We start from the raw sequence: 25,638 nt of genomic DNA, 5'->3' as shown, positions 1-25,638 counted from the left end.
ACATGTAATAGATTTTCATTACCTACGTTTTATTACTTTTAATTAATATTTAGTTAACGAGTATTTCCACGGAAAATACTTCATTTTTAAAGGCTTTTGCATTTATTCGCTTAAATTAATTAAAGGGAACCGTTACACTAGCTCGTGACAACTGCGTTCGCGTGAGGCTGTATAATTAATTGCCTTACTTAAAAATAATCGGTATACAGCTTCCTTTCTGTTTTCAATATCAGACATGTATTAACATGATTTGCATGTAATAGATATATTACTTCGATTTTTCGCTTGAGTTGTTACCACCGCTGCACACCGTAGTTCCACCAGTACCGCTAGTAATATTTTACAGCTGTGTGAGAGACAGCCTAGAAGGTGGTCATGCTTTGATTTCGTAACTGAAAATCTGGTGATGAGCGCAGCGGATTCATGAATCAAAATTATAAATGTTTTATTTCAAGTAGGCCACTTTTCAGGCATTTTCAACGATTACAATAAACCCCAAAATATCATTACCATGAAAAAAATTGCAAGAATCACATAAGTTAAACTGATAAAATATTAGATAGAGTATTTTGGGTCTCCAAGAACAGTGAAAAATCAAAATAGAAAAAAGTGAATTTATAAAGTAGAATCCAGTTATAGAAGTGAGAAATAAACAATCATGAACCCAAATTGAATGCCGTAATCATGTAAATAGTTAATTCTTGAAAAAAAAAAATTGATTGAGAGAAACTCCTTTCAGATCTTTTATAGCCAAAGTGCTGCGCGGCAGGTTCCCATTAGAATTTGTTTAGTATCATAGTTGTTGCTGAAATGTTTATTGAAGGCGTTCTATGTAACAGGTATAGATATAACTCTAAATGATTATACTTTTGTAATTTAATTAGTGAACTGGTAAACAAGTGCAATGTTTGCAGCTGAGTCAATAAAGTCTGTCAGTACTACTAAACTAATTCTATTTTTAAAGATACTTGGTTTAAAGGTTATTCTTCGAAATAAAATTGTATTTTTCACAATCTGAACTCTTCAGTAAGTAAATTCAGTACTGTATATTTGAGTTATGATTTCATGAATGTTTCAAGTATTAATACTTTCAGGCTTTCAACAAACGTAACTTTTTATGTGGCTTTATAAATGTCTGTACTCCGTCAATAGCCAGTAGCCCATTTTGGGAGTCACAAAAAAAGTATGATTTGCTGTAATTGAACTGCTGCACTACTATGGCGTAATCATTCCTGTTAAAAAAAAAACTTTGAGAATCACAATAGTTACGCAACAACCACGGGCAGATTAATTGCCCGCACCACGAATATCTGACTTTTCGTTTAGTTCTCTATTTTTTACCACCTCGATTTATACTATTCCTATCCTACTATTCCATTTATCTGAGCTGAGAATAATAGAAATGTAGTGTACCCTGTCAAAATTTAATGTCCAATGTACATGTTTCTACCAAACAAGATATGATATGATACCAGATTGTCTGCTATCTCTAAAGGTTTGTTAATTTTTGAATCGTTAAAAGAAAACCTTTTTATTGTCATGTAAACAAATTCTTTATTTATCACAGCCTATAAAAATAGACCTGTAGTTAATTCACTTATTCTAGTTTATATAAATACATCTCGAGAACAATAACAATTAAATAGTCTTTAAATTAGGTAGGTATAATCCACGTGCTCTTTCTTAGTGTATAGTCTTTACGTTCATCCATGACATTCATACATTACAGCATACAGATCAGTTATCCTTGAGATTAAAAATACGAATACTTTCAGTTTTGATCAGGAAGTTGCAGCTCACGCCTCACCTTCTTCTAAAGTATCAGGTAGTTTCTTTCCACGGGTGTCGGGCAGAATGATACATAGACCGGCTCCTATTAGGGGCACTATCCCAAATGCTAGGGGTGGAAGCCAAGCACTGGTATGCGCTAAGGTAGCGACGAACGGGGCCACCATAGAGCCTATTCTTGCTACTGTTGATGACAGCCCTACTCCTGAATTTCTCACAACAGTTGGGAAGAGTTCTCCCGCGTATAGGTAGACAGTAGCGAAGGATATGCTCATGCCCCAAAGACCGATACAGCCGAGGGTTAGGTGAGCGATCCCAGACTGAGGAACGATTATGATGAGTAGACAGCTGAGTCCCGTCACGCAGTTAGCGCTGATCAATGTAATTTTCCTGCCGAGAAGTCTGTTTGCGTAGATGGATATTATTGTTCCGGGTACCTGGAAATAAAAAAAAATGTAGAATTAATTACAAAAGTAGCAAATTTTAAATTACTCTCCAATATGAAATTGTTTAACAAAAAGTATTATCTCGGTTATTTAATAAATGAATAATAAATGATAACTTACTCTGTAAACATTCCAATGATTAGTAGGTCAATTTAAATGGCAATTTAACCTACTGTAAGATAGTGTATTGATCAAAGGTTCATCAGTGATAGAAAAAGCGAGATGCGTGCCATTTCCCAGCATGAATTCTGTTCATGGAGATAAATAAATTGCTCTTAAATGGTTAATTGGTAATATTTAAAAGACATGTTTTTGGGAGGAACTGTTTAAGACTTGGCCGCAAAAAGTTCCAGTAAATTCGCCAGACAGAGATAACTTATCATTGGTGTTAATGAGACAAATAATTATTATAGCTTTGTCAACAGGAGATGATTTGGTGTTTTACAAGATATCGTTTAATTGTTCTAATTTATATACTACCTACTTGGTTCTTATAATAATGGCAACAGTTCAGCATACTGACAATTAAATTTACTTCTTCAAACATTTTAATCTTTACTGCTGCCTGTATGATTAAATATGTTTTGTAAAGCCATTTGGCAGAATAGTTTTAAAAACTAAAACCCTAAAACTGTTCTGCCAAATGGCTTTACAAAACATATTTAATCATACAGGCAAAATTGTGTTGTTTTTCGAAACCCTCTATTTAGCTATTGTATAGAATCTATCTGTTATTTCAGATAACTTTTGTAACCGAGCACATTACTAACAATCACTTGGTTACTTTTAATATTTATGAAAATGTAGTGTTATGTTTTGTGAAATTACCTGTATAGCAGCGGATATAGCCACATTAGTGAATATATCTCCAGAAATATGGCTCATGTACTGAGAGACCCCGAAAAAGCAGAGTCCGCACACGAACCAGTTGAAGCAAATGGCCAGGGTTCGTGCGCGCAGCCGAGGTGTTCGGAATAAGGCCAGGAATGAGGCGTGCTCTTCTGGTTTAGCACTCGAACTCATATCAACGACCATCTTCTGAGTAGTAGAAGCTATCGCTTCTGTTGGGCGCCCATTCCTAAAATAAAATCAATTCACATTCTTTAGCTACTCTAACATTATAAATTGAAGTATTTCGTTTCATTGGCAGACTGCCTAGAGCAGTCTACAAACGATAGTAAAACATTTTAATAAAAATGTAATCTGCATTCTTTGCACGGTGAAGGCGGCAAATAATGGATTAACATGGGTTTTTAACTTCAGAGTTGATTGTTTTTACGTGAGTGAAATCACCCGATAGTTTTACTGCGATATCACTAGAAACATTTGTTCAAGATATTGTGCACTTCTTAAGACTTGATTTATATCATGGCTTTACCTCTTTGCTGCAACTTCCATGATCTTCACAGCTTCTTCGCTTCTGCCAGCGGTCAGGAGCCACCTTGGAGATTCCGGTAACAGGAAATAGTAGCTCAGGAATAACACCGATGGCAGTGATATAGCCAGCTGAAAGGTACTCCAATCGCGCAAGTAGTACCCAAATAGGGGGAGAGTCAAGTGTCCCAAGTTGAAAGGTATTTGGTATATAATGCCAACAGTGTCTCTATATTTAGCGCCAATCAGTTCCATAGTCAGGACGAAGCTTGTGACCATTGTTCCTCCAGTAGCTACTGCGAGGAAGAACCGGAGTGTGGTGAACATGTACCAGTTGACAGAGTATGCTGTAGTCACTCCCGATATCAATTGAAGGAAAACGGCTGCCAGGAATGGGTTTCGTCGGCCAAATCTAAAAAGAAAATATTTTTTGTTTGAGTATCCATATGCATTACAGCTATTAGTGAGAATGGGTAACATATGTGTATTTAAAAATGAGCTAAAGCAATCACGAATTTTTATAATAATGTTAATAATAATCGTGAGGAGGTTCCTCTCTCTGGAGCCCTGACCACCGGCGGCTTGGGCCCTGTTCCCGTTGCCGGGTGGACACTATTTTTTATATTTTTAAATATATGTTGTTTTTTTTATATACCTATTTTAAAAAATGTAATTTATATGTTATATAATTTAAATAAAGGAATTAATAATAAAAAATAAACGTGATTGACATGTGTTACTGTGCAGTAAGTGGGTCCGCCGTTCAAGGTTTGCACAATAGGGTTATCAACATATTAACATGGTAATGACCTAAGCCCAGACTAACCGTTCAGTTCTCACGTTGTATAAATTGCTTCTTTTGTACGCACAGGATGCATTTATATGCATCTTTAATTCGGTCTCATACACAATGCCCCTTTAAACTATTCCTATTCGCTAAAGTAATCTCATCCGGAACCCTCAGTTTAGCGTTACAACGTGCAGCCGCAAGCGCAGGATGTGCCAATTGGTGTGAGAATGTGAATCATATGGTAGTGGGTTGTTACTGACCTGTCTGATAGATGTCCAAACATCATGTTGCCAACGAGAATGCCCAGCATGAAAATAGTTTGTGTGAGGTTCTTCAGCCAATGCCTGTCGCAAACGAGATTCCATTGGGACACAATTGTTTCTTGGAAGACATGGTGATCGTATTCGTAGCTTGTGCAGTTAGCGTGACAGGTGTTATCGAAAGTTTTCTCTTGCTGAGTTGCTGCGCATGTGAAGTTCATGGGTGGTGCAAGGAATATGATGCTCATCTGATGCCAGGCCACGGGGAATTTGACCAGGAACACCACGAAGCAAACCCATATTTGCCATTTCCCGAGCGCTCCGATGGCTTTCGTCAAAGGGTCCTCGTTTATATTCTGGCTTTCAACATCTTTCTTGTCGTTCTCCAACACTGGAATTAAATAAATACAAATTATTTTCACATTTCTATTGCTTAGAACCAAAAACTTCGATAAGTGAGCAAAGTGGAGTCCCGTTTGAGATTCAAATGCTTTCAAGAAAAAACGCTATTAATAAAACCATTGTATCCAAGTACATACTATAGCCGTTTAATTAACATGCAGATGGCACCGTCCCATCCGTCTGAATACTCGTGAGCCACGTGAGTTCAATCTAAACAGATTAACCACAAGTGACCACAACAAGCAAAAAAGGATCGCGTACTGTTACAGCAAAAAGTTATTTCCCATTCAAAACAACTTACGTTTATGATTATTGTTATTAGTCGTATGCTCAAGATTGATGGACATTTTGCAAATAAAAACTTTAAATTATTCGCGATGCTAATTAAGATAGGAGGTCCGCTCAACGCAGCTCTGGCGTTGTGAGTGTTCTGGGATGAAAAAGTAAGCTCTGTCTGGCAATGATAACAGCTGCCTACTGAACTCTGTCACGCAGTAAATTGGAACAATATCCGCCTTAAAAACTTGTTAGGTCCGCACACGGCACAGCACGACCCCAATAGATTTTAGGGTGACAAATCGATAACCTAATATTTTTTCTTATATTATTTTTATGATTGGCGAGCGGCTATCGTACAATTGAGATAAATATACAAACATACAAACCATATGAGCCACTTGGAGACAAAGCTTACCGGAATAATCAAACGAATCAGTGAAAGGTTGAAATATTCAGTTTATCATGAATAGGGTCAAAACTGTCTACTTGATCAGCACGCGACGCCGTGCTTATGATGCATGTACGTAAGATGAAGAACGCAATGTCTTGTTGAACTATCAGATTTCTCTGCACGTGTAAAATGTAGGTACAGTCAGCGCCAAAAGTCGATGAACAGAATCAACTTTACAAAACAGCTGTTCACAATAAAATGCCATAAGTTATAGTCGCAACTGGGAAACAAAATAGAATGTACACCAGAAAATTTACAAAAGTCGCTAAACACGAGTATTTCAAAAGTATCTGTGCACTAGTATTCCTAATGTCGCTGAACATCATTCTATCAAAAGTCACTAAACAGCAGAAAAAACAAAATTAGGCTAACAAAGTATATTTTTAATGTTGCCGTGACTGTGTTAATGTACCTACTTTTGACGCTTATGTTGTTGAGCTACTTTTGGGACAGTGCTTGCTGTATCTATATCAATACGATTTATAACTTTAAAAATGCTGGACCGATTTTGATACAATTTGAGTGGAGTGACATTTAAAAACATGGATATTTAGAATTTTTAATCCATTATTTTTTTGTAAAATATTAAAATAATATATTTTAAATTAAATTTATTATTTCACATATTTCATTTATTACTTTAAGTAATAATTCAAATGAAAATATTTTAGATATTGTTAACGAAACCTTCTTCACAAAGTGAAACCTCCTTCAAGATCCTTAGTGAAACCTCTTTCGAACCTGGGATTTGACAAGCGTCAAAAGTAGGTACATTAACACAGTCACGGCAACATTAAAAATATACTTTGTTAGCCTAATTTTGTTTTTTCTGCTGTTTAGTGACTTTTGATAGAATGATGTTCAGCGACTTTAGGAATACTAGTGCACAGATACTTTTGAAATACTCGTGTTTAACGACTTTTGTAAATTTCTGGTGTACATTCTATTTTGTTTCCTAGTTGCGACTATAACTTATGGCATTTTGTTGTGAACAGCTGTTTTGTAAAGTTGATTCTGTTCATCGACTTTTGGCGCTGACTGTACGTACGTGTAACATGCATGTGTTACGGACTTTTTTCGTTCACTTGTTTATTATTGGTTATATTTATTTAATCATTGCTTTGAAGGTGTGTCTGCAATTATGTTGGATTCATGATTTTTTATCAGACTTTGTACAATAGGTAAGTTTAAAATTGAGTACTTAATAAGTGGTTTTAAAAACTTATTACCGTTTTTAGGAACCTGCCTATCATCATCAGAATGATAAACATGAGGAAAATAGTTAAGTTTACGGATGAAAGATCGTGGTGTTTTTTTCTGAGAACAAGTACAAAATAGTAAAAATTACTGTCGTTATCATTTTTGAATCTCTATCCATATCATAAAAATGCAAATTCTAAGTATATGATATTAAAATTTGGTGTTTTGAGGAAACTAAGTAATAAAATAACAAGCTAAAACTTGTTGATATCTAGTTAAAATACATCGCTTTGTATCGAAACATGTCTGTTTATTTAAAATTTATAATTTATTTGACCTCTGTGGTCTGTCTCCCGTTATCACGAGCTTGCTAAGGAGTCTGCGCGACGCTCGTCGCGTCAATCTTCGTTATCAGTAAACGTGGAGCCAAGCCTCCACAGCTCATGATAAAATATAATCATTATAATTAAATATTCTCCAATATAATAACATTGAGTCATCTTATCGATTCGTCGTTTACATTTCTTGCAAAGAAATTTATCTTGTCAGTTTTTGATCTCTATAATGTTGCAAAAATATTCAAAACATTTCTACATCCTATTCTAGTTTTACCACCAGCCGAAGGAATGTCAAGGTAAACATGAATTACGAAAATAGGTCCTATAGCTTTGAATTAAATTCGCAATGGCAGAGAAAAAAAAAAGTGCACACATTCTATTCGAGACCAATATGTCTACTAAATAGGAAGAAAATGAATTGAGATATATTTGATAGCTTTGTAAAGGTTTCAATAAAATAATTATTTTATTTAATAATTAAATAAGTAACTAAGTATTTAAACAATATAAATAACGATTATAAACACGTATTGAATATTTGTTGGGCTGATGACCTATGATTTCAACCGATGCGGTTCTTTGACTAATAATTGCACTGTAATTAAGCGTTGTTTACAGTCTATTCACCTCTAAGGAAAACGACATAAAAATTTAGTTTTTGTAAAGCTGCACTTAAAAGATCTGATCCGACGTCATAGGCAAAAACTAAATGCGATGTTTTGGTTTACAAGTATTCTAACACTTATATAACTGCCGATAGTACGATATAATTAATCAGGAGCAATATGCGAAAATGTTAAAATTATATTAATACCTCAATTGTTTTCAGGATTGAACGCGATAAACTCGAAAACTACTGGATCGAACTAAAAAAATCTCATTGTTGGATAGTCAATATATCGCAGATGGGTAAGCCATATAAGATCACGCTTCAACCAATGCGAAGGATGCGGGTTATACCGCAAGGCTTAATTAGTTATTTGTAAAGATACGAAAAAGGTTGGTAGCATAGAAATCTAAATAACAAGTTATTTAGATTTCTATGGTTGGTAGTAACCAAGGGTTGTTCCAACCACCACGTATTATAGTCATAACCAGTTAGTTTATTACTAAGAAGTTTTAAGCTGTTTGCAGTCGTTAATTGACGTGAATTTTATCATAATATTTATTTTAGTATCACATTAAGTTATTAGCATTTTCAAGGAGCAAATAATCACATAAGTGTTAAAGGCATTAAGGCGATATTGAATGTTTGTATAAGTTATAGACATATTATTTACATACATTGATACCTAACAGGATTTGCTTACATGCAAAACGGATTATGAAAAAAGCTCACATTTATTTTGGTTATACATATGTATACGTAACGTATCGCCGATTATAAAAATACTTATTAAAAAAAGATTATATTCGAAAGCGTTTTTTTTTTATAAAGTTATTAAAAAAAATGGTTTTATTTATAATAGGGATAAAACATAATCTATACTAATATATAAAGCTGAAGAGTTTGTTTCTTTGTTTGTACGCGCTAATCTCATTAACTACTGGGCCAAATTGAAAAAATATTTTTGTGTTGAATAGACCATTCATCGAGGAAGGCTTTAGGCTATAAACCATCAAGCTGCGACTAATAGGAGCGAAGATAGGTACAATGGAAAATGGGAAAAGACATGGCAGGTATAAATCATAACTTATATCTTCTACCCACGGGAACGAAGTCGCGGGCAACAGCTAGTTTAGTATAATAGCACTGATAATAATTGTAGATACTTCTAATTGAATGTGTTTTGTTCCAGTGATTATAATAATGAGAACTTAATATGCCCATTTCACTTTAAGACTACTGAAACAGGTACGTACTCTACAATAAGTATGAGACAAGATTGCTACCATCGAAAGACCTGACCTTAAGTTATGGAGAATCAACAAGGAGGATTTCATATATTATGGTTTCTAATGGGGCTTACTGCATCGTCTATCGTATTAGAGTTATTAAAGAGAAACACAGATCTATATCAGTGTGGTGGGTTGTCGCGCTTCCACAACATCAATATCTAGACGAGTGCCGCGCGGCTCTCTGTGTTAAATATTTCAATTTTGTATGATATTTATTGGTCAGACCATTACCCTATCCTTATGGAGTGCAATTTAGATTTAGTTAAAGCCAAAGTTGTTTCAATTAGTTATAGTAAAAACAAGGTTATATGGGGAGACAGGGACACTAGTCAAATTAAGAAATATATTAATATATGTAACTCACAGCTTAAGTTTATTGATTTTCCTGAGCAATGTAGTGAATGTGCAGATAGATTTTGTGATAACGTTAACCATAGAATAATATTAGATAAAATGTACAATGATTTAGTTACAGTATTGACAGAAGCTTCAAAAGCGAGTAAACAATGTTGTAAAATACACAAGCGTAAAAAGTATGTCACAGGATGGAACAAACATGTCAGAGATAGTCACGTTATTGCCAGGCGTTGTTACATAGATTGGTTAGCTAGTGGGAAACCGACTTCGGGAGAAAAATATAATGATATGTGTAATTCTAGAATTATATTTAAACAGAAATTAAAATGGTGTCAAAATAATGAACAACAGATTAAAATGGATAAAATTGCAGATCAACATAACAAGAAAGATTTTAAAAATTTTTGGAAGAATACAAATAGCTTAAATCCGAAGCCTGGCCATCCCGTGAGTGTTTCTGGCATTCATGAACCAACTGAAATAGCTGAAGCGTTTCGTCTTCAATTAAAGATAGACTCCTTGTCTCCTACAGTCACTCACAAGGACGTAAAGAGATGTAAAAGTGCGGAGTCGGATGTCGCTGTCAGGTTCACTAATAAGCAGGTGAAGAATGTTATCCGAGGTATGGTCAAAGGCAAGTCACCAGGTCATGATGGTCTAAGTATAGAACATCTAAAGTACGCAGGAGCTCATTTACCGCGGATTTTAACAATGTTTTTTAATCTCTGTATTAGCCATTCATACCTACCAGATCGGTTAATGCATACAGTTGTAATTCCCATAATTAAAAACAGGAGTGGAGATGCCTCGGATATATCAAATTACAGGCCGATATCTTTAGCCACAATAGTGGCCAAAGTATTGGACAGTCTGCTTGACCAGCACTTGAATAAACATATCAACCTCCACGACCAACAATTTGGCTTCCGGACAGGTTTGTCAACAGAGAGTGCTATCATGTGCCTCAAGGAGACTGTTCAGTACTACGTGACCAGAAAGACGCCGGTGTATGCTTGCTTTTTGGACCTGTCAAGGGCGTTCGACCTCGTTTCTTACAGAAAGTTATGGGAAAAGTTGGAAGATGAAACGTCTTGTAACCAGGAGGTTGTGTCCTTATTGAAACATTGGTACAACAATCAGACTAATGTAGTGAAATGGGCTGGGGCGTCATCAGCAGTGTACAGTACAGGTTGAATTGTGGAGTGAGACAGGGTGGCCTGACCTCACCCAGACTCTTCAACCTGTATATGAACGGACTTATTGGTGAGCTCAACAGTACCGGCGTCGGATGTCACATAGACGGTGTTTGTGTTAACAACATAAGCTACGCAGACGACATGGTACTGTTGAGCCCTTCAATGGCAGCGTTAAAAAAGTTAGTTAGAATATGTGAAGTGTATGCGGAGGCTCATGGACTGAAATACAATTCGAGAAAGAGTGAGATTATGATATTTAAGGCTAGCAACAAAAGTTATGCAACAGTTCCTGTCACCTTAAGTGGTAGCGAGTTGAAGCAAGTCTCGAATTTCAAGTATCTCGGTCACTGGGTCTCCGAGGACTTGAAGGATGATAAAGACTTGGAGAGGGAACGTAGGGCGCTGGCGGTCAGAAGCAATATGTTGGCCCGCAGGTTTCGGCGATGCAGTGATTCGGTAAAAGTGACTTTGTTTAAAGCCTATTGCCAGTCATTGTATACGTGTTCTCTGTGGGTAAACTATACGCGGATGACGTACAACGCCCTGCGTGTACAATACAACAATACATTTAGGACGCTGCTCAGGTTGCCGCGGTTCTGCAGTGCCTCGGGCATGTTTGCTGACGCGCACACTGATGGTTTTAATGCCATCATCAGAAAACGCAGTGCTTCACTTCTTCACCGAGTGCGGACTAGCACCAATAGCGTCCTAAACGTATTGACTGATAGGTGGGACTCTCAGTTGCTTAGACACTGGTTAAGCCTTCACACTGTGTTGTAATTTGTATTTTATTTTATTTCTTTGATGTTTTGTGTTACCTACTTTTAATATGGACCTGGTCTGAAATAAAGATTTATTATTATTATTATTATTATTAATATCTGACATTACTTGGAGACGTCACGAAGATTCAGTTTAAAGGACTTGGCGAACGCCTGGACATGATTTTTGTAAAAGTTAGCTTTGTAAATTTATTTCAGTATTTTAAAAGTGTGTAGTGATAGCACGTGCCATGCCATTCCACTGCCGTCACTCACAAAAGGTCAAGGTTAAACGAGCGACTTTAATTAATTAACTCGAGTTATCAAGTATTCTTTGTTAATAAGCAATAATGGATGGAGCATTAATGCTATATTATAAAACGATAAATTTAGTTATTCGGTTGCTAAGTTCTCGTAAAACTGTTTCTTAGTTTGTTTGTTTTTTTCTTTGTTGTAAATTTGTTTATTTGAACGCGCTAATCTTAGGAACTACTAGTCTGATTTGAAAAAATATTTCGGCGCTAGTTGAATTAATGCGGAATGCTATAGGATATATAGGAACGAGCTATGATTCATAGAAGCGGAGAGTAATTAAATTCATTACAAAACAAGGAGTAGATTATGTTTAAGATGTGAAAACTATGAAGATATAAACCTAAGAGAAAATATCTTCACGCGGACTAAGTCGCGCGACATATCTGTATACACAAATGCACATAAAATACATATAGTTGCACTGTTGACTTAGCTTCATAAAAAGATCTCTATCTACTATCAGTACTAGGTAATTGCCAATTAACTTTGATAACAAACTGAAATAAAAATATTTGTAGATTTATTAAACTGCAGTTGACTTAAATTCCTCTTATTTAGCTAAGTTTATTACTACCATAATTATAATGTATGTTATAATGATATATTTACAGATGATTAAGAGCTAATAAATTGTGAATACGCATAAAACTGTGTAACATAGAAACACGCGAGTTATAGTTTTATGGCCGTTGCGGATAAGAAGTATCTACTTGCTAATAGCTGTGCAATGCATATACATGACTACTACAACTGACTAAGAAATAAAAGGAAAGTACTAACTTACATGTAAACGCAATAGTACTAAATCATCATCATCATCTCAGCCTATCGCCGTCCACTGCTGAACGTAGGCCTCCCCCAAAGAGCGCCAACCATCCCGGTCCTGGGCAGCCCGCATCCATCCGCTGCCAGCCACCTTCTTCAAATCATCGGTCCATCGTGCCGCAGGACGTCCTACACTACGTTTGCCTAAACGTGGTCTCCACTCTAACACGTGTCTGCTCCATCGACCGTCTGTCCTTCTGCAGACATGGCCGGCCCATTTCCACTTCAGCGTGCTGATTCTGCGAGCAATATCGGTAACTTTGGTTCTCTGGCGGATGACTTCGTTACGAATTTTATCCACCAGAGATACCCCGAGCATCGCTCTCTCCATCGCACGCTGAGCAACCTTGAATTTATGGACCAGGCCCACGGTGAGTGTCCACGTTTCAGCTCCATACGTCATTACGGGTAGGACGCACTGGTTAAAGACCCTGGTCTTAAGGGATTGTGGTATCGACGATTCAAAGATATGACGTAGCTTCCCGAATGCTGCCCAGCCCAAACGTATTCTTCTGCTCGCTTCCTTCTCGAAGTTGTGTCGCCCCAGTTGGATGGTTTGGCCAAGATATATGTATTCTTGCACAACCTCGAGAGCAGCGCCATTTACGACCACGGGTCTCGGAAGAACAAGGCCATTGTACATGACTTTAGTTTTATTTAGGTTCATTCCGAGACCCACACGTCGCGAAGAATCGCTTAGGCCGTTAAGCATCAGCTCCAACTCCTGCAGAGATTCCGCCATGATGACTATGTCATCTGCAAATCGCAGGTGTGAGATGTACTGACCGTTGATGTTCAATCCCCGTCCTTTCCAATCAAGCGTTTTAAAAACGTCCTCCAATGCGTTTGTAAACAGTTTCGGAGAGATTACGTCTCCCTGTCTTACTCCTCGACGCAATTGAATTGGTTTTGTGCTCTGTTCTTGTACTTGAACGGTCATTGTCGCGGCCTTGTACAAACACCTCAGCACCTCGACATATCGGCAGTCCACGAGACATCTCTGCATGGATTCCATCACAGCCCAGGTCTCGACGGTGTCGAAGGCTTTTTCGTAGTCCACATACGCTAGGCATAGAGGTTGATTATACTCCTCTGTCTTCTGTATAATTTGCCTTAGCGTATGTATGTGGTCCACGGTGCTGTAGCCTTTTCGAAACCCGGCCTGCTCCGGTGGCTGGAAGTCATCGAACTTTTGGGCGAGACGATTCGAGATAACCCTCGAGAACAGCTTATACACATGGCTCAGAAGTGAAATGGGGCGGTAATTTTCAAGCCGCGTATTATCGCCTTTTTTGAAAAATAATACCACCACGCTTCTGCTCCATGCCTCCGGTGTTATGCCAGTATGGATGACGGAATTGAAGAGCTTAACAAGCTCTGTCAAGACAGGTGTTCCACCTGCCTTGAGCAGCTCAGTGGTTATTCCGTCATCTCCCGGAGCTTTGTTGTTGTGTAGCTGTCCGAGAGCTATTCTAATCTCACCCATGTCAATGTCGGGAAGCTCGTCTGTAAGGTGGCGTGTAAGTCTGGCTCGTGGGTCATCCGCGCTGTGTGCTTGGGGCGGGCGCGATTTTGGTGAGTATAAGTCCCCATAATACTTTTCGACTTCAGCGAGTATCTCTGGCTTCGAGGTAACGGTAGTGCCCTGTGACGTACTGAGTTTTGTCAGGTGACAACGGGAGATATGAGCCTTGGAAAATACTTTTGAGCCTTGGTTCCGCTCTATAGCTTGCTCAATGGATCGGGTATTCGCACGCCGAGTATCGCGTCTTATCAGCTTTTTTATCTCCCTGTTAAGTACCTGACGCTCAGACGGTGTTGCGTTTATGTTTTCTCGCCGTTTCCTCATCAATTCCAGGGTCTCGCTGGTGAGTGCCGACTTGCGTCCATTACTCATCGGTCGAAAATACTTATAGCCCACCTCACGGACAACCCGTACCAGACAATCGGTGGCGTCGTTAATATCCTGAGTAGTTTCCAACATAGCGAATCGATTTCGTAGCTCCAACTGGAAGCTTTCGCAGCCAGCCTCGACCTGGGGCAGGGTTGGTCTGAGAGTTGACTTCATCAATCGCGCTCGCTCGATTTTGAGATTTATACTCAGAGTGCCTCTTACCAGTCGGTGATCACTACCGGTATTGACCCTGTTAATCACAGAGACATCTCTGAATATCTGGCGCTTGTTTGACATAATGAAGTCTATCTCGTTCCTCGTCACGTTATCGGGGCTCCGCCAGGTCCACTTCCTTTGGGGCTTCTTCTGAAAGAATGAGTTCATCAGGAAGAGCCCCTGAGCCTCGAGGAAGTTTACCAGCATTTGCCCCCTGTGATTTCTGCGCCCAAAGCCGAAGGGACCCACTCTCGACTCGCCATTCTCTTGTACTCCTACTTTGGCGTTGAAGTCACCCATGACAACAGTGTAGAATGTTTTGGTACGAGACATAGCTTTCACTATGTCTTCGTACATGGCCTCGACTTCGTCGTCTGGGTGCGAAGACGTTGGGGCATACACTTGAATGACCTTCAAAGTGTAACGCTCCGTTATTTTAAGAACAAGGTATGCCACCCTTGCCGACACACTGCCAACTTCCACAATGCTGCCCTTGAGTGACTTGTGGATCATAAAACCGACGCCACCTTGAGATGGTTGGTGTCCTTCTCGGAAATAGAGTAAGTGACCAGCCTCGAGAGTTATCGTCTCCTCCCCCTGTCTTCGAAGTTCTGATAACCCTACGATATGCCAGTTAATACGACTTAACTCTACTTCCAATTCGGCAACGTGCTCGTTCAGCCGTAGTGTACGTCCGTTATACGTCGCCAAAGTCAATTTGCGTAGGTACCCAGCCGTCACCCGGGGATTCTTAGCACCCCCCACTGCACCGTTACCGTGGCCGGTACCATGGCCAGGAATAGTGCAGCTACCGGGAACTGGGGGCCGTGAATTTAAATTGTGCTGCATAAGGGGGGGATTTGCCGTAGTCACCACGCTTGGCATGCGGGTTGGTGACCGCAGTTCTGTGGTATAGTTATTCTCCGTGGGGCGCTGCTGCCCGCCCCCGGTGTTGTTTTGTCCCTTAGTCGCCTCCTACGACACCCACGAGAAGAAATGGGGTGGTGCAATTCTAGCCCGGCACCACACGGGACATTCTAGCCCGGCACCACACGGGACATAGTACTAAATACCTGACATGAATAGGATCTGCGAGACAGAATGAAAGTTTCGTTGCAGTGTTGTAATCAATGTTTATCAAAACTAAGAACAATTTTTCTGTAACGTTGCACTGTACAGGGACCCGATTTTGCTATTTACAATGGCCGATGAATGAATGACAAATGGATTAAATTATCACTATTCGTGTTATTGTAAGCACGTTTCTCACATCTGTACATTTACATTTACAATTATTGTGTTGGCAAAATGGTTACGAAAATAATAGTTTCAAATTTAATCCAACTGCTATTTATTTATCGGCCGTTGTAAATAGCAGAATCGGGGCCCAGTGTGCGTAAGAACTAAGTAATCAATGTTAGCTTTGAAAACTGTCGCCGCGTGCTGTAGCTTGAGTCTATAGCACATCTATAGTTACTGATATAATGTGCGTGCCAGGGCGGAAAAGTACAAGGAGGACATTAACCCTTGGAGGGTACATTATATGCAATCTTCGACCAAATTACTTTTTGTACGCTTAATAGTGAATTCCTAAAATTATTCTCGCTCCGTTATGACCGGTTTTTGAAGAAGACTTTAATGTGTTTTTTTTTGCTTTTGTCATAAAGTAATTTAAAAGAATATGCTTTTAAGAAGAAATGTTTATCAGAATGGATTGTTCTTTGTCGCACTATAATATCGATGTTTATGTGCATACCTATTTAATCTTAATGATAACTTATATGGAATGATGTAATTAAATGTCAGAATTGCTCATCAAAAGTCAAAGAGGTAACAAGTCAGGCAGGTCAGACGAAAAAATTCTAAATAAAAATATAAATTAAAGCTTCCTGGTAACTCGGAAGTCTTAAATTCTCGCGTGTCGAACAATGCGTTATTATTCAAGCTTTTGTATACAACCGAGTAATTTCTTAAAAAGGTGAGAAAAATATGTTTACAATTGCGGATATTTTTGCGGAAACTGCCTCGGTGTAATGTGACAGGAACATTTCCTGGGATGCACGATCATCGAGCGGCGAGCGAGGACAACCTTCGATAATTGTCGCTCTTTATTGGTTTGGTTTCTTTAATTTCAGTCGGAATGAAAGTTGATAGTAAACTATTTTATTTTTATATTGTAGACTATAGTGCAACTGGTTGATTTAGTAACTATTTTTCATTATCTATAAGTAAGTGAAGAAGCAATTAGCAAAGCTGTCAAAATTTCGAATCGAATTAAAACTGAAAGTCTCTGGATTAGATTAGATTAGAATATTCTGTACACCATGGATCTTCATATTATTTTTGTAATTTCAGTTACTTTCATTTGATAAGGAAAAGTACCTATCTATTTTATTTATTCTATTTCAAAAACTGTTCCATTTAAGAAACATACCTACATCTATTCATTCGTTCAGCATATCAAAGAAACATTGAACATCATGAAACTTATATTTTTATGTAAATAAACAATTCTCTCTAAGCATAATACACAAAAAAGGTAATAAATGTCACTTACTTTTGTGTAATCTTCAGTATTGGCCTGATTTAACTGATAACTTCAAAACACACAAACGGCGAGATAGGAGATGGTTGTGGCGAGCGGTCGCACCGTAGGCAGCAGCGTTCGGCGCCGCGCTCCAACACGAATTGACAAACACACGCACGTGTGAAAGTATATAGATAGACACTCCTCCTGACGAAACTCTGACGTATAATGTAACACAGTATCCAAAGCTCGAACGCAATAACAGACGCACAGCTTCATGCATGACAATGACAACCGCAGTCTTGATTCGCAGTTACAGGAAACAAACCGGTTTTTTAGAATATTTGAATCTTAAACTTCGCTTGAGACGTTTATTGTGTAACACATTACGTTGTGCTAAAAAAAACATTCTTTTGATAGAAACGTCCGAACACCACCAAAAACTGTTGATTAAAAATGTTAACACGTCATCCTCTTTCACGTTTCTACTACCAAAATTTCATGAAATAAACACCACCATCAACGATCTCAATTTTCCATTATTACTTATAACTCTAAATCACCCTTCTTTGATAAGTTTAGACTACGTTTCCTGATAACCAAAAGATCGAACGAAACAATCGTTTTGATTAACTAACCGGATTTGTATGCAAGGTTGAAAGATTTAAACCAAGGCAAGAACCAATATGACTATCAATGTCATATGTACTTTCTTTCTATTCTAAAACAACGTGTATTTTCGACTGATACGATGCCGATTTTGGACGTATTTATTCTTAGCTTGTCTGAACTGTAATCTAACTGCTCATCGGGGAACACCATGTATCATTTTTGGAAACACGAAACAATAAAATGATTAAGAGTTAGGTATACAAACTTCTACGGACCATGTACTAAATAAGACGATAAAATCTGTGATCATCATAATTAATGTGACTTAAAAATAAAGTTAATAGCTTTTGTGCCGAAATTAAAAGAAAAACCTGTGATATAAGGAAAAGGCACAAGTCTATTTTCGGTAATAAGGTACTTATTTTTATATATAAGCTCTCATCACTGCACAAAAGCCTTTGCCTTGGGGTTTCTTATTAATATGTGACTTCTGTGAAAACGAGAGATCTAATGACTGAAACCTCTAGATCATGATTTTTGAGGCAATGAACAAAGATTAAAGGTGAATAGATGTTAAATAGTATGTACCCCTGCTCATATGTAGTGAGGACACCGGCCAAGCGCGGATCTACCGTCATCTACCGTTGTGGGTACGGTGTACATGCCTACAACCTAATACCTACATACCTCATTTCAAGACAAGATCAACAGCATCCCCATTCCTGAACAAAGTCATCACGTCAAATTTCCTATCGTACATAAATAATGATTTTTCATCAGTAAGCAAGTGAGATATCCGACCTAGCTGAATATGGGTTCAGCGTAGGAGCCCGGACACCCCAAGAAATAATAGTGCGTTCGACCGACGCGACTGCCCAGATACATAAAATCGAAGTCAGTGAAGTGTACCGTAATTGGGGTGGCTGTGGAGGCATGTGCGCTATCAATGTTGTTATAAACAGCTGTCAAACGACTGCAAAAGTACAGTGGTGCATTTCTAATACCTTTTGTCTGGGTTCAGGCTCAGTCGGTTTCACCGGACGATGAATAAATCTTTTCCTCCAAGATAGAGAAGTGATTTGATATAATTTGGAGGAAAAACCTTTCTAGATTGGGTTGAAATAAAAAATATAATCATAAATTAATTACTAAAACGTTGGTATATGGGAAAACATTTACGTAAGCCGTGTGAACCGGAAAAAATAAAGTACAAAAGCATAAATAAAAATCTGATGCGATACAAAATACGTAGGAACCTTATGTTAACCAACTGGTTTTCCTTGCGAATTACAGGCTTCGCGCTGGGAATACCCTGGCAACAATATTTTGTCCGATGTTTATCTGATGACTAATAACCGTAACAGGCCTGTTATAGTTGTAAAAATACCACTAAACCATTAATTGTGACTTCATAATTACCTTAGCGATAGCACATCTCTCATGTTTAGGAAACATTCATAAAAATGGGTTTCTTATGAGTAGGAAGAGGGGAACGCGATCTGTTTTTCCTGGACCAAATAAAAATTGCCTCAGAAGGAATATCACGCCAGCGGGATTATCCAAAAGGGTGCGAAAAAGGCCAAGGAAGAAATATGGGACGATTTTATTCAGTACTCTCTTCTGCTATACCCAGTAAAGCTTTTGATGATTTAGCACCCGGAAAAAGGTCTATCATAACAACTGCAAGTTAAATTGTTTTGCAGGTGTAGATACCTCTACGTTCTGCACCATGTAGAGTGTCATCTCGTTTCCACAACCACACGATGAGGCGGGACGACCCCTGTCCTCTCGTAACATTTAAAAAGACTGTCTCGCAAAAAATGTCCGCTGGACAAAACTCGTTCGATTAATTCATTGTCTGAAGCAGGTTATAGGTAACTGTTGCCAGTAAAACTATTTCGATTTTGAATGATATTACATATGATATTATATTACATATTCACTTGTCGGTCGATGAGATAACATGATAATAAGCACAAACCTGTATAAGAAATGCCTATCCCCATCCACAGCCAATATTACTTTATGACAAACTAGTCAACGTGCGGAAAGCAGTTCAAGAAAGAAGATTTATTTCGAGAATTTTGTGTATTGAAATATTTGAAATGCCTTTGTTCTAAAGCTAGAAATTATGGCAATAAAAATATGTAATAAAAAAACATTAACGTAATTGATTAGTACACTGTTCCTGGAAATAAAATGGCTTGATTTCACTTTCTATTACATCTTACAAGCTGTGTTATGAACTTTACGACTGATTAAGTTTCCACTCATGACATGAGTTAGTGCTTGATGGGTGTGAAACCATCGCATCTGTATAATAACGTGTAGATTCTAACACGTTTAATAAAGTCTACCTTTCGGTGTGTACCAGATAAGTACTAGATTAAAGGAATGCAATAGTATAAAAACCTACGTGAATGGTGAAAGTAGGTTTTGAAAATCGTGCGTTTATTTATTAATCCTAGGTCGGTAACGCGAAAAAAAAAGAACGCGAATATAAACATTACGAAAACTACGGCACAAAAGCTAGTCAACTGTTTAATCTCGCCACTGCTTCCCAGGCCGAACACTGCGCCGGTGGCGCCGACAATCTGCGGGCTCTCATTAAATTGTGTGGTCCATCGGTTCCGGCTGTCCGTGCGTCTGACGAGACCCGCCCAGTCCCAACCCTAAATATGTTTATGTACATTAATTATCTAACGTAGAAGCAATGTTAGGCATAAAGCATAATCATATTTAATTTAGAAGACAAATAAAGAGTGAATACAAAGCTGGCTTCAGCGCCATCTCTTTGCACACACATAAGTACAAACAAAATAAAAGCAGAATTACTAAAAATATTATTAGTTTTGATTATAATACTGAAATTTTTTTTTTGGCCGTGGCGTCAAATTATATTTTTTTATTTAATTTATGGAACCTTAGCTTGATTATTTTTTTGTGCTTTATTAACCTGTGGAGAGTGGTTGTCGAAGCCTGTCAAATTTGTCTGACAACTTCAATCTGTCATTTTAGTTGCATGTTTCTTAAAAACCACGTGTTTACGCTGTTAAAGTTTGATCTTCTGCTTTTAGTTTATTAAAATAAAGTACTCACGATGGGTATTATACAGAGAGTAAAGTAAGAGTGATTATAAGCTACTGGCGTTAAACGGATAAACTATTTGTCAGCAGTGTCACGAATTAACCCATTGTTTTGTCTTTCAGAAAACCCACAACAAGAAAGGGTAAAAAGGTATTACAGTCTAAGGAACCAAAACCCATAGAAGGTCCTAAACAGAGCCTTTTCCTTCAGGGTCGTAACCCTTCAGACCTCACAAGAAAACTATTGAAAGACATTTATGACTTGAAGAAACCCGACGCTGCGTATCTAAGTCGCAAAAATGATTTTGTTCCATTTGAAGATGCTACTCTGATTGAAAAGTAAGTGTTATGTGACAATAAAATGTTATTATTCTATCATGCAAAGCAGTTGTAAGAAAACAGTGATTGGTTAATTGTGATAATGTTGTATAACATTGGTTAATGTGCGTGTGTGGACTACCTAATTAATTAAGACATTATACAATATTTTTATTGACATATATTATTGTAATCCCTAAAAGTAACAGATAAAAATAAGTGCTATAATTCATTAAACATGTCATTTAATCTACCCTGCTTAACATTACAGGTTATGTTACAAAAAAGAAGCTGCTTTATTTGGAGTTGGTTCTCACTCAAAAAAGAGGCCACACAACATTATTCTCGGACGTACATTTGACTATGGAATACTGGATATGATAGAACTTGGAGCAGATAAGTACAAAGCCATGTCAGAGTTCCACAATATGAAAGTTATGGCAGGACTAAAACCATGTCTTATATTCAATGGACCTGCCTGGGATTTGAACCAAGATTTAAAAAGATTGAAATCACTATTCACAGATTTCTTCTGTAGAGAAAAGGTTTGTATTATTTTCATTTTGTTTATGGCAATTTTGAGTCCAAATCTCTGAGCCTTAATTGAATAACTTTATTGGTAAAAATATTATGCTGCGTTTAAAGTACAGTCAAAGTCAAATCGAACAAGCAGGTCACTGAAAACAAAACTAAATGGAAAACAGAGTTTCTATGGCCATTTGCTCCCTCCATCATCAGATCAGTTTGATTGAACTAATAATGCTAATTTACTAATGCTGTAACATATTTTCTACTGGTACTAGATTGATCTATTGCAAGTTACTTAAAGTATTGTAATACAAATTTATTCGTTGTTTGTTGATTTATGGTTCTAAAGGCTAATATTGAAAATATTTTTGTGTTACAGGTTGACTGTATCAGGCTGCAAGGATTAGAACACGTCATCAGTTTTACGGCCACTGCAGAGAATATGATATATTTCAGATCATACAGAATTCAATTAAAGAAAAGTGGTCAAAGGATACCTAGAATTGAGCTGGAAGAAATTGGTATGTATTGTAACGCTATGTCTGATTCAAGATCCTTTTGATAGTTGTTACATAAAATAACTAATATTATAACTAAAAAACTTTACGGTATATAATACTACTTTCCTATCTTATGGTAGATTAAAATATTTATGTAGTGAGTTAACCTAAAAACATAGACACGATATTATGCTGTGTATTTTTTTCTTTACCTTATTTGATGAACACAAATTCCATCATTCAACATTTTTTGAATTTTGAAAATTCTTACGAATTTTCCTCATATCTGAAATAGGTACAACTTGTGCTTCAGGCATTAAAATGCTTATTGTATTATTGGTTGGCAAATTAACAATTAGGTAATTTTTATAATAACTATCGTGAGACTGATTCATTATTAAATGATGTAACGGTTTACTCACGCGTATTTATCGGGATCGCGATCCCGCCGCGTCTGCTCATGATTAAGGACTCCGGTTGGGTCCGAAACTAGTCGGGCTACCCCGATAAATACGCGTGAGTAAACCGTTACATCATTTAATAATTAGGTAATTAATACAAGCAACTAAAAAAAAAGAAATTGGCAGACTTCATTCTAATGACTACGTAATTGAACAATATTTATCATTATTTTGATACTTTCAGGACCTTCTATAGACTTCAAGCTAAGGAGAACTAGATTAGGCTCTGATGACCTTTTCAAGGAGGCATGCAGAGTGCCCAGGGAAGTCAGACCAATCACGAAGAAGAACATTTCCAGGGATGCATTTGGTTCTAAAATGGGTCGCATCCATATGGGCAAGCAGGATATCCAGAGATTACAGACTCGCAAGATGAAGGGATTGAAAAAGACTCCAGAAGAAAAGAAGCAAATGTTGTTGAAGCGGAAGAAGGAAAGACAAGCTGCGAGGCAAGCACAAACTGCTGCTGCAGAATAAAAATAAATGATTATTCCGCAATATTTTTTTCTTTCATTTTTCAATATAAATTTTTCTTCAATAAAAAAGAAGCCGAACCCCTTAAGTTTTGAATGCAAAATATTGATTTTGCATTTACTTTAAAATGTTATTTTAAAGCCCTTTAAAACTTTAAATGAATAACCAAAATATTATTTCTACAATTAAACAATATTTTAAAATATTATCGTTCATATTGCTATAATTTGAAGAAGGCTTAGGTAATTTAGTTACTCGTAAGGTATTTGTACTTTAATGAGATATAATGAATTTGTAAAAACGAAAAAGCTTATTCATGTAAAACAATTTTTAGACACGCTTAAGACATGAGGAATACTCCCATGCCCATTTACATCTATAATCTAATTGTTACACAATAGGTATTTAAATTCTTGGTATGCGTAACAATGCAAGTTTTTCTGTTTGAGACTTGTCTCGTGCAGCGATCTCGACCGGAAGTCAATTATAAATATAAACAGGAAACTATACGGCTAAGGTCCTTGTCGACTTGTGTCCCTTATTATAATTATTGCAAGTACTTCAATAAATATATCTAGGTTAGTAGTAAATTATTAAAATCTATAAGTAGGTAGGCAATTAAATATATAAATATATACCTTCTTTTATCGAGGACATCTAACGACCTACCTCATTCGATGTCGACGTTCCAAATCTATTTATAGTAGAAAATAATGTTTAAAAATAAATTCTTACGATTAATAAAATTAAACCAATGAGTTTAATAATTGATAACCTTAACAAATAAGGATGAAGGGTGGTATAAAAGTTAAAATCCTTGTCCCTCAGTTAAATAATTTTATTAAAGAATAATAGACACGTATTTTTACTTTTTTCTAAACAACAAAAATTGTCGAAGATGAACAGCTTTAAAGTTTAAGAGGCGGGACTTGTGACGTCAAGATATCGTAAAATTCCTAAAAGGCGGGCACTAAAAAAAAATTGTTGCTTCCCCATTATAGACTTCATTGAGAATTCTTAGGTTAGGTATTTTCTAAAATAAATGACAAAATATCGGAACCCGTTTACTACACCTTTTAGCCTGCAACAGTCGCAATTTTATTGTCAACATGATAAAGGTTTGTTTTTAAATACGACTCCTGCACTAAGGAATTTAATCCTTGTGTCGCGGTGTTTCACAAACATACAAATCACATGCAGAATGACACCCAGACTCAGAACAAGCGTTCGTGGATCGCACAAACGTCCGATTTATGTGACTCGCCTGCTTTCATGCTTTGAACCTTGCAACATCAAGCTTAACAACGTCACTCAGTGGCATTTTAAATATAATCAACGAATAGGTAAAAGAATACATTGAAAATTACGCACGAGATTAATGGATTGATTTGATTCAAGGAGAGCCTTCGTAGTTCCGTAGCCAAGAGGTAACGTCATACAATTTGAAAAGCTTACTACTTCGCGGAAACGTTGCCCTTTTGTTTTGCACTCCCATTGGTCTAATGGTAGTGTCAGTAATTTTGTCCATATTGCAGTAATTATTGAGTAGATAATTATCAAAAAGAATACACTCTATTTGTGTTCGATTAAACCATAGCGACAAGTAAGTCGCGTTCGTGCACACACTTTCTCATTAGTACACTTGTCACTGTAACATTAAGTGCCTACTTTTTACCCGGGGGCCTATTATTCCAAAGATTGCGTTAGTTTTCCAGCGTAGGTACCCTCCTCTTTCCCCAGAATGCTAAAAGGGGTCCATTAAGAATTATCGATGATTTTTTTCGGTTGTACCCAATTATTCTATTAACTTACCTATTTGATAGTCTAATAATAACTTTTGCTGCAGTCTGCTGCACTGTTGAGTGGGCTGGCAAATTTGCCTAAAGCTTCTGATTCTGATCACTATAATAAATAACTTTTGAACGAATCAAGAACAATTTAGGTCAGCTTTAAATTGTCATTATAAATGCTAAATTGGTAGGTGAAGTAGATTTGTACACAAATATTACTGTGTGGGCGTAGGTACAGTCGTGATCTTACGAAGGTCATAAAATTACCGTATCTAGAAATATTAGGAACTGTTTGAGGTGAATATAGTATAAAAGAATAGCAGCAGTTGCCCTTGTCAAGCCCTGTTACTGGTAAAAGTTATGACAGCTTGGCTTGTGTCAATATAACAACTATAACGAACTAATCTTTTGCAATTAGTTTCGCACTTTCGATCAATTTATCAGGCTTTTGTTTCAGTGCCCACTGCTATATAAAGGCTCATTCTAAGCTCTGTATCTTTTGTCAGTATTTTAAATGTTACTAGCTCTGGACGTAGGTAATTACTATACAG

The 25,638-nt window shown here is 37.1% G+C and overlaps 2 protein-coding genes across 4 annotated transcripts; one reads left to right on the top strand and one right to left on the bottom strand.

Annotated features, from left to right (window-relative positions):
• Positions 1-1,534: 1,534 nt before the first annotated feature.
• On the bottom strand, positions 1,535-25,274 carry LOC113498251 (organic cation transporter protein-like). 3 transcript variants are annotated; one of them, XM_026878195.1, is made up of 5 exons: positions 24,753-25,274; positions 4,659-5,049; positions 3,613-4,020; positions 3,063-3,312; positions 1,535-2,225 (listed from the first exon to the last, which is right to left on the bottom strand). In XM_026878195.1, exons 1-5 carry the CDS (start codon positions 24,823-24,825, stop codon positions 1,797-1,799), a joined length of 1,551 nt encoding a protein of 516 aa, XP_026733996.1. In that variant the 5' UTR covers positions 24,826-25,274; the 3' UTR covers positions 1,535-1,796. The 3 variants fall into 3 exon arrangements, with proteins under 3 accessions (XP_026733996.1, XP_026733998.1, XP_026733997.1); XM_026878197.1 differs by lacking the exon at positions 24,753-25,274 and adding an exon at positions 17,349-17,549; XM_026878196.1 differs by lacking the exon at positions 24,753-25,274 and adding an exon at positions 5,362-5,908.
• On the top strand, positions 20,925-23,323 carry LOC113498256 (ribosome production factor 2 homolog). The gene is made up of 5 exons (XM_026878202.1): positions 20,925-21,053; positions 21,140-21,355; positions 21,606-21,879; positions 22,242-22,383; positions 23,008-23,323. The coding sequence occupies exons 1-5, from the start codon at positions 21,031-21,033 to the stop codon at positions 23,298-23,300; spliced, it is 948 nt and encodes a 315-aa protein (XP_026734003.1). The 5' UTR covers positions 20,925-21,030; the 3' UTR covers positions 23,301-23,323.
• Positions 25,275-25,638: the final 364 nt, after the last annotated feature.

This window comes from Trichoplusia ni, chromosome 10 (genome assembly GCF_003590095.1).
Source record: "Trichoplusia ni isolate ovarian cell line Hi5 chromosome 10, tn1, whole genome shotgun sequence".
In the NCBI taxonomy this organism is placed as follows: Eukaryota; Metazoa; Arthropoda; class Insecta; order Lepidoptera; family Noctuidae; genus Trichoplusia; species Trichoplusia ni.
Note: the sequence above shows the minus strand (reverse complement) of the source record. Positions and strands in the feature narration are given on the sequence as shown.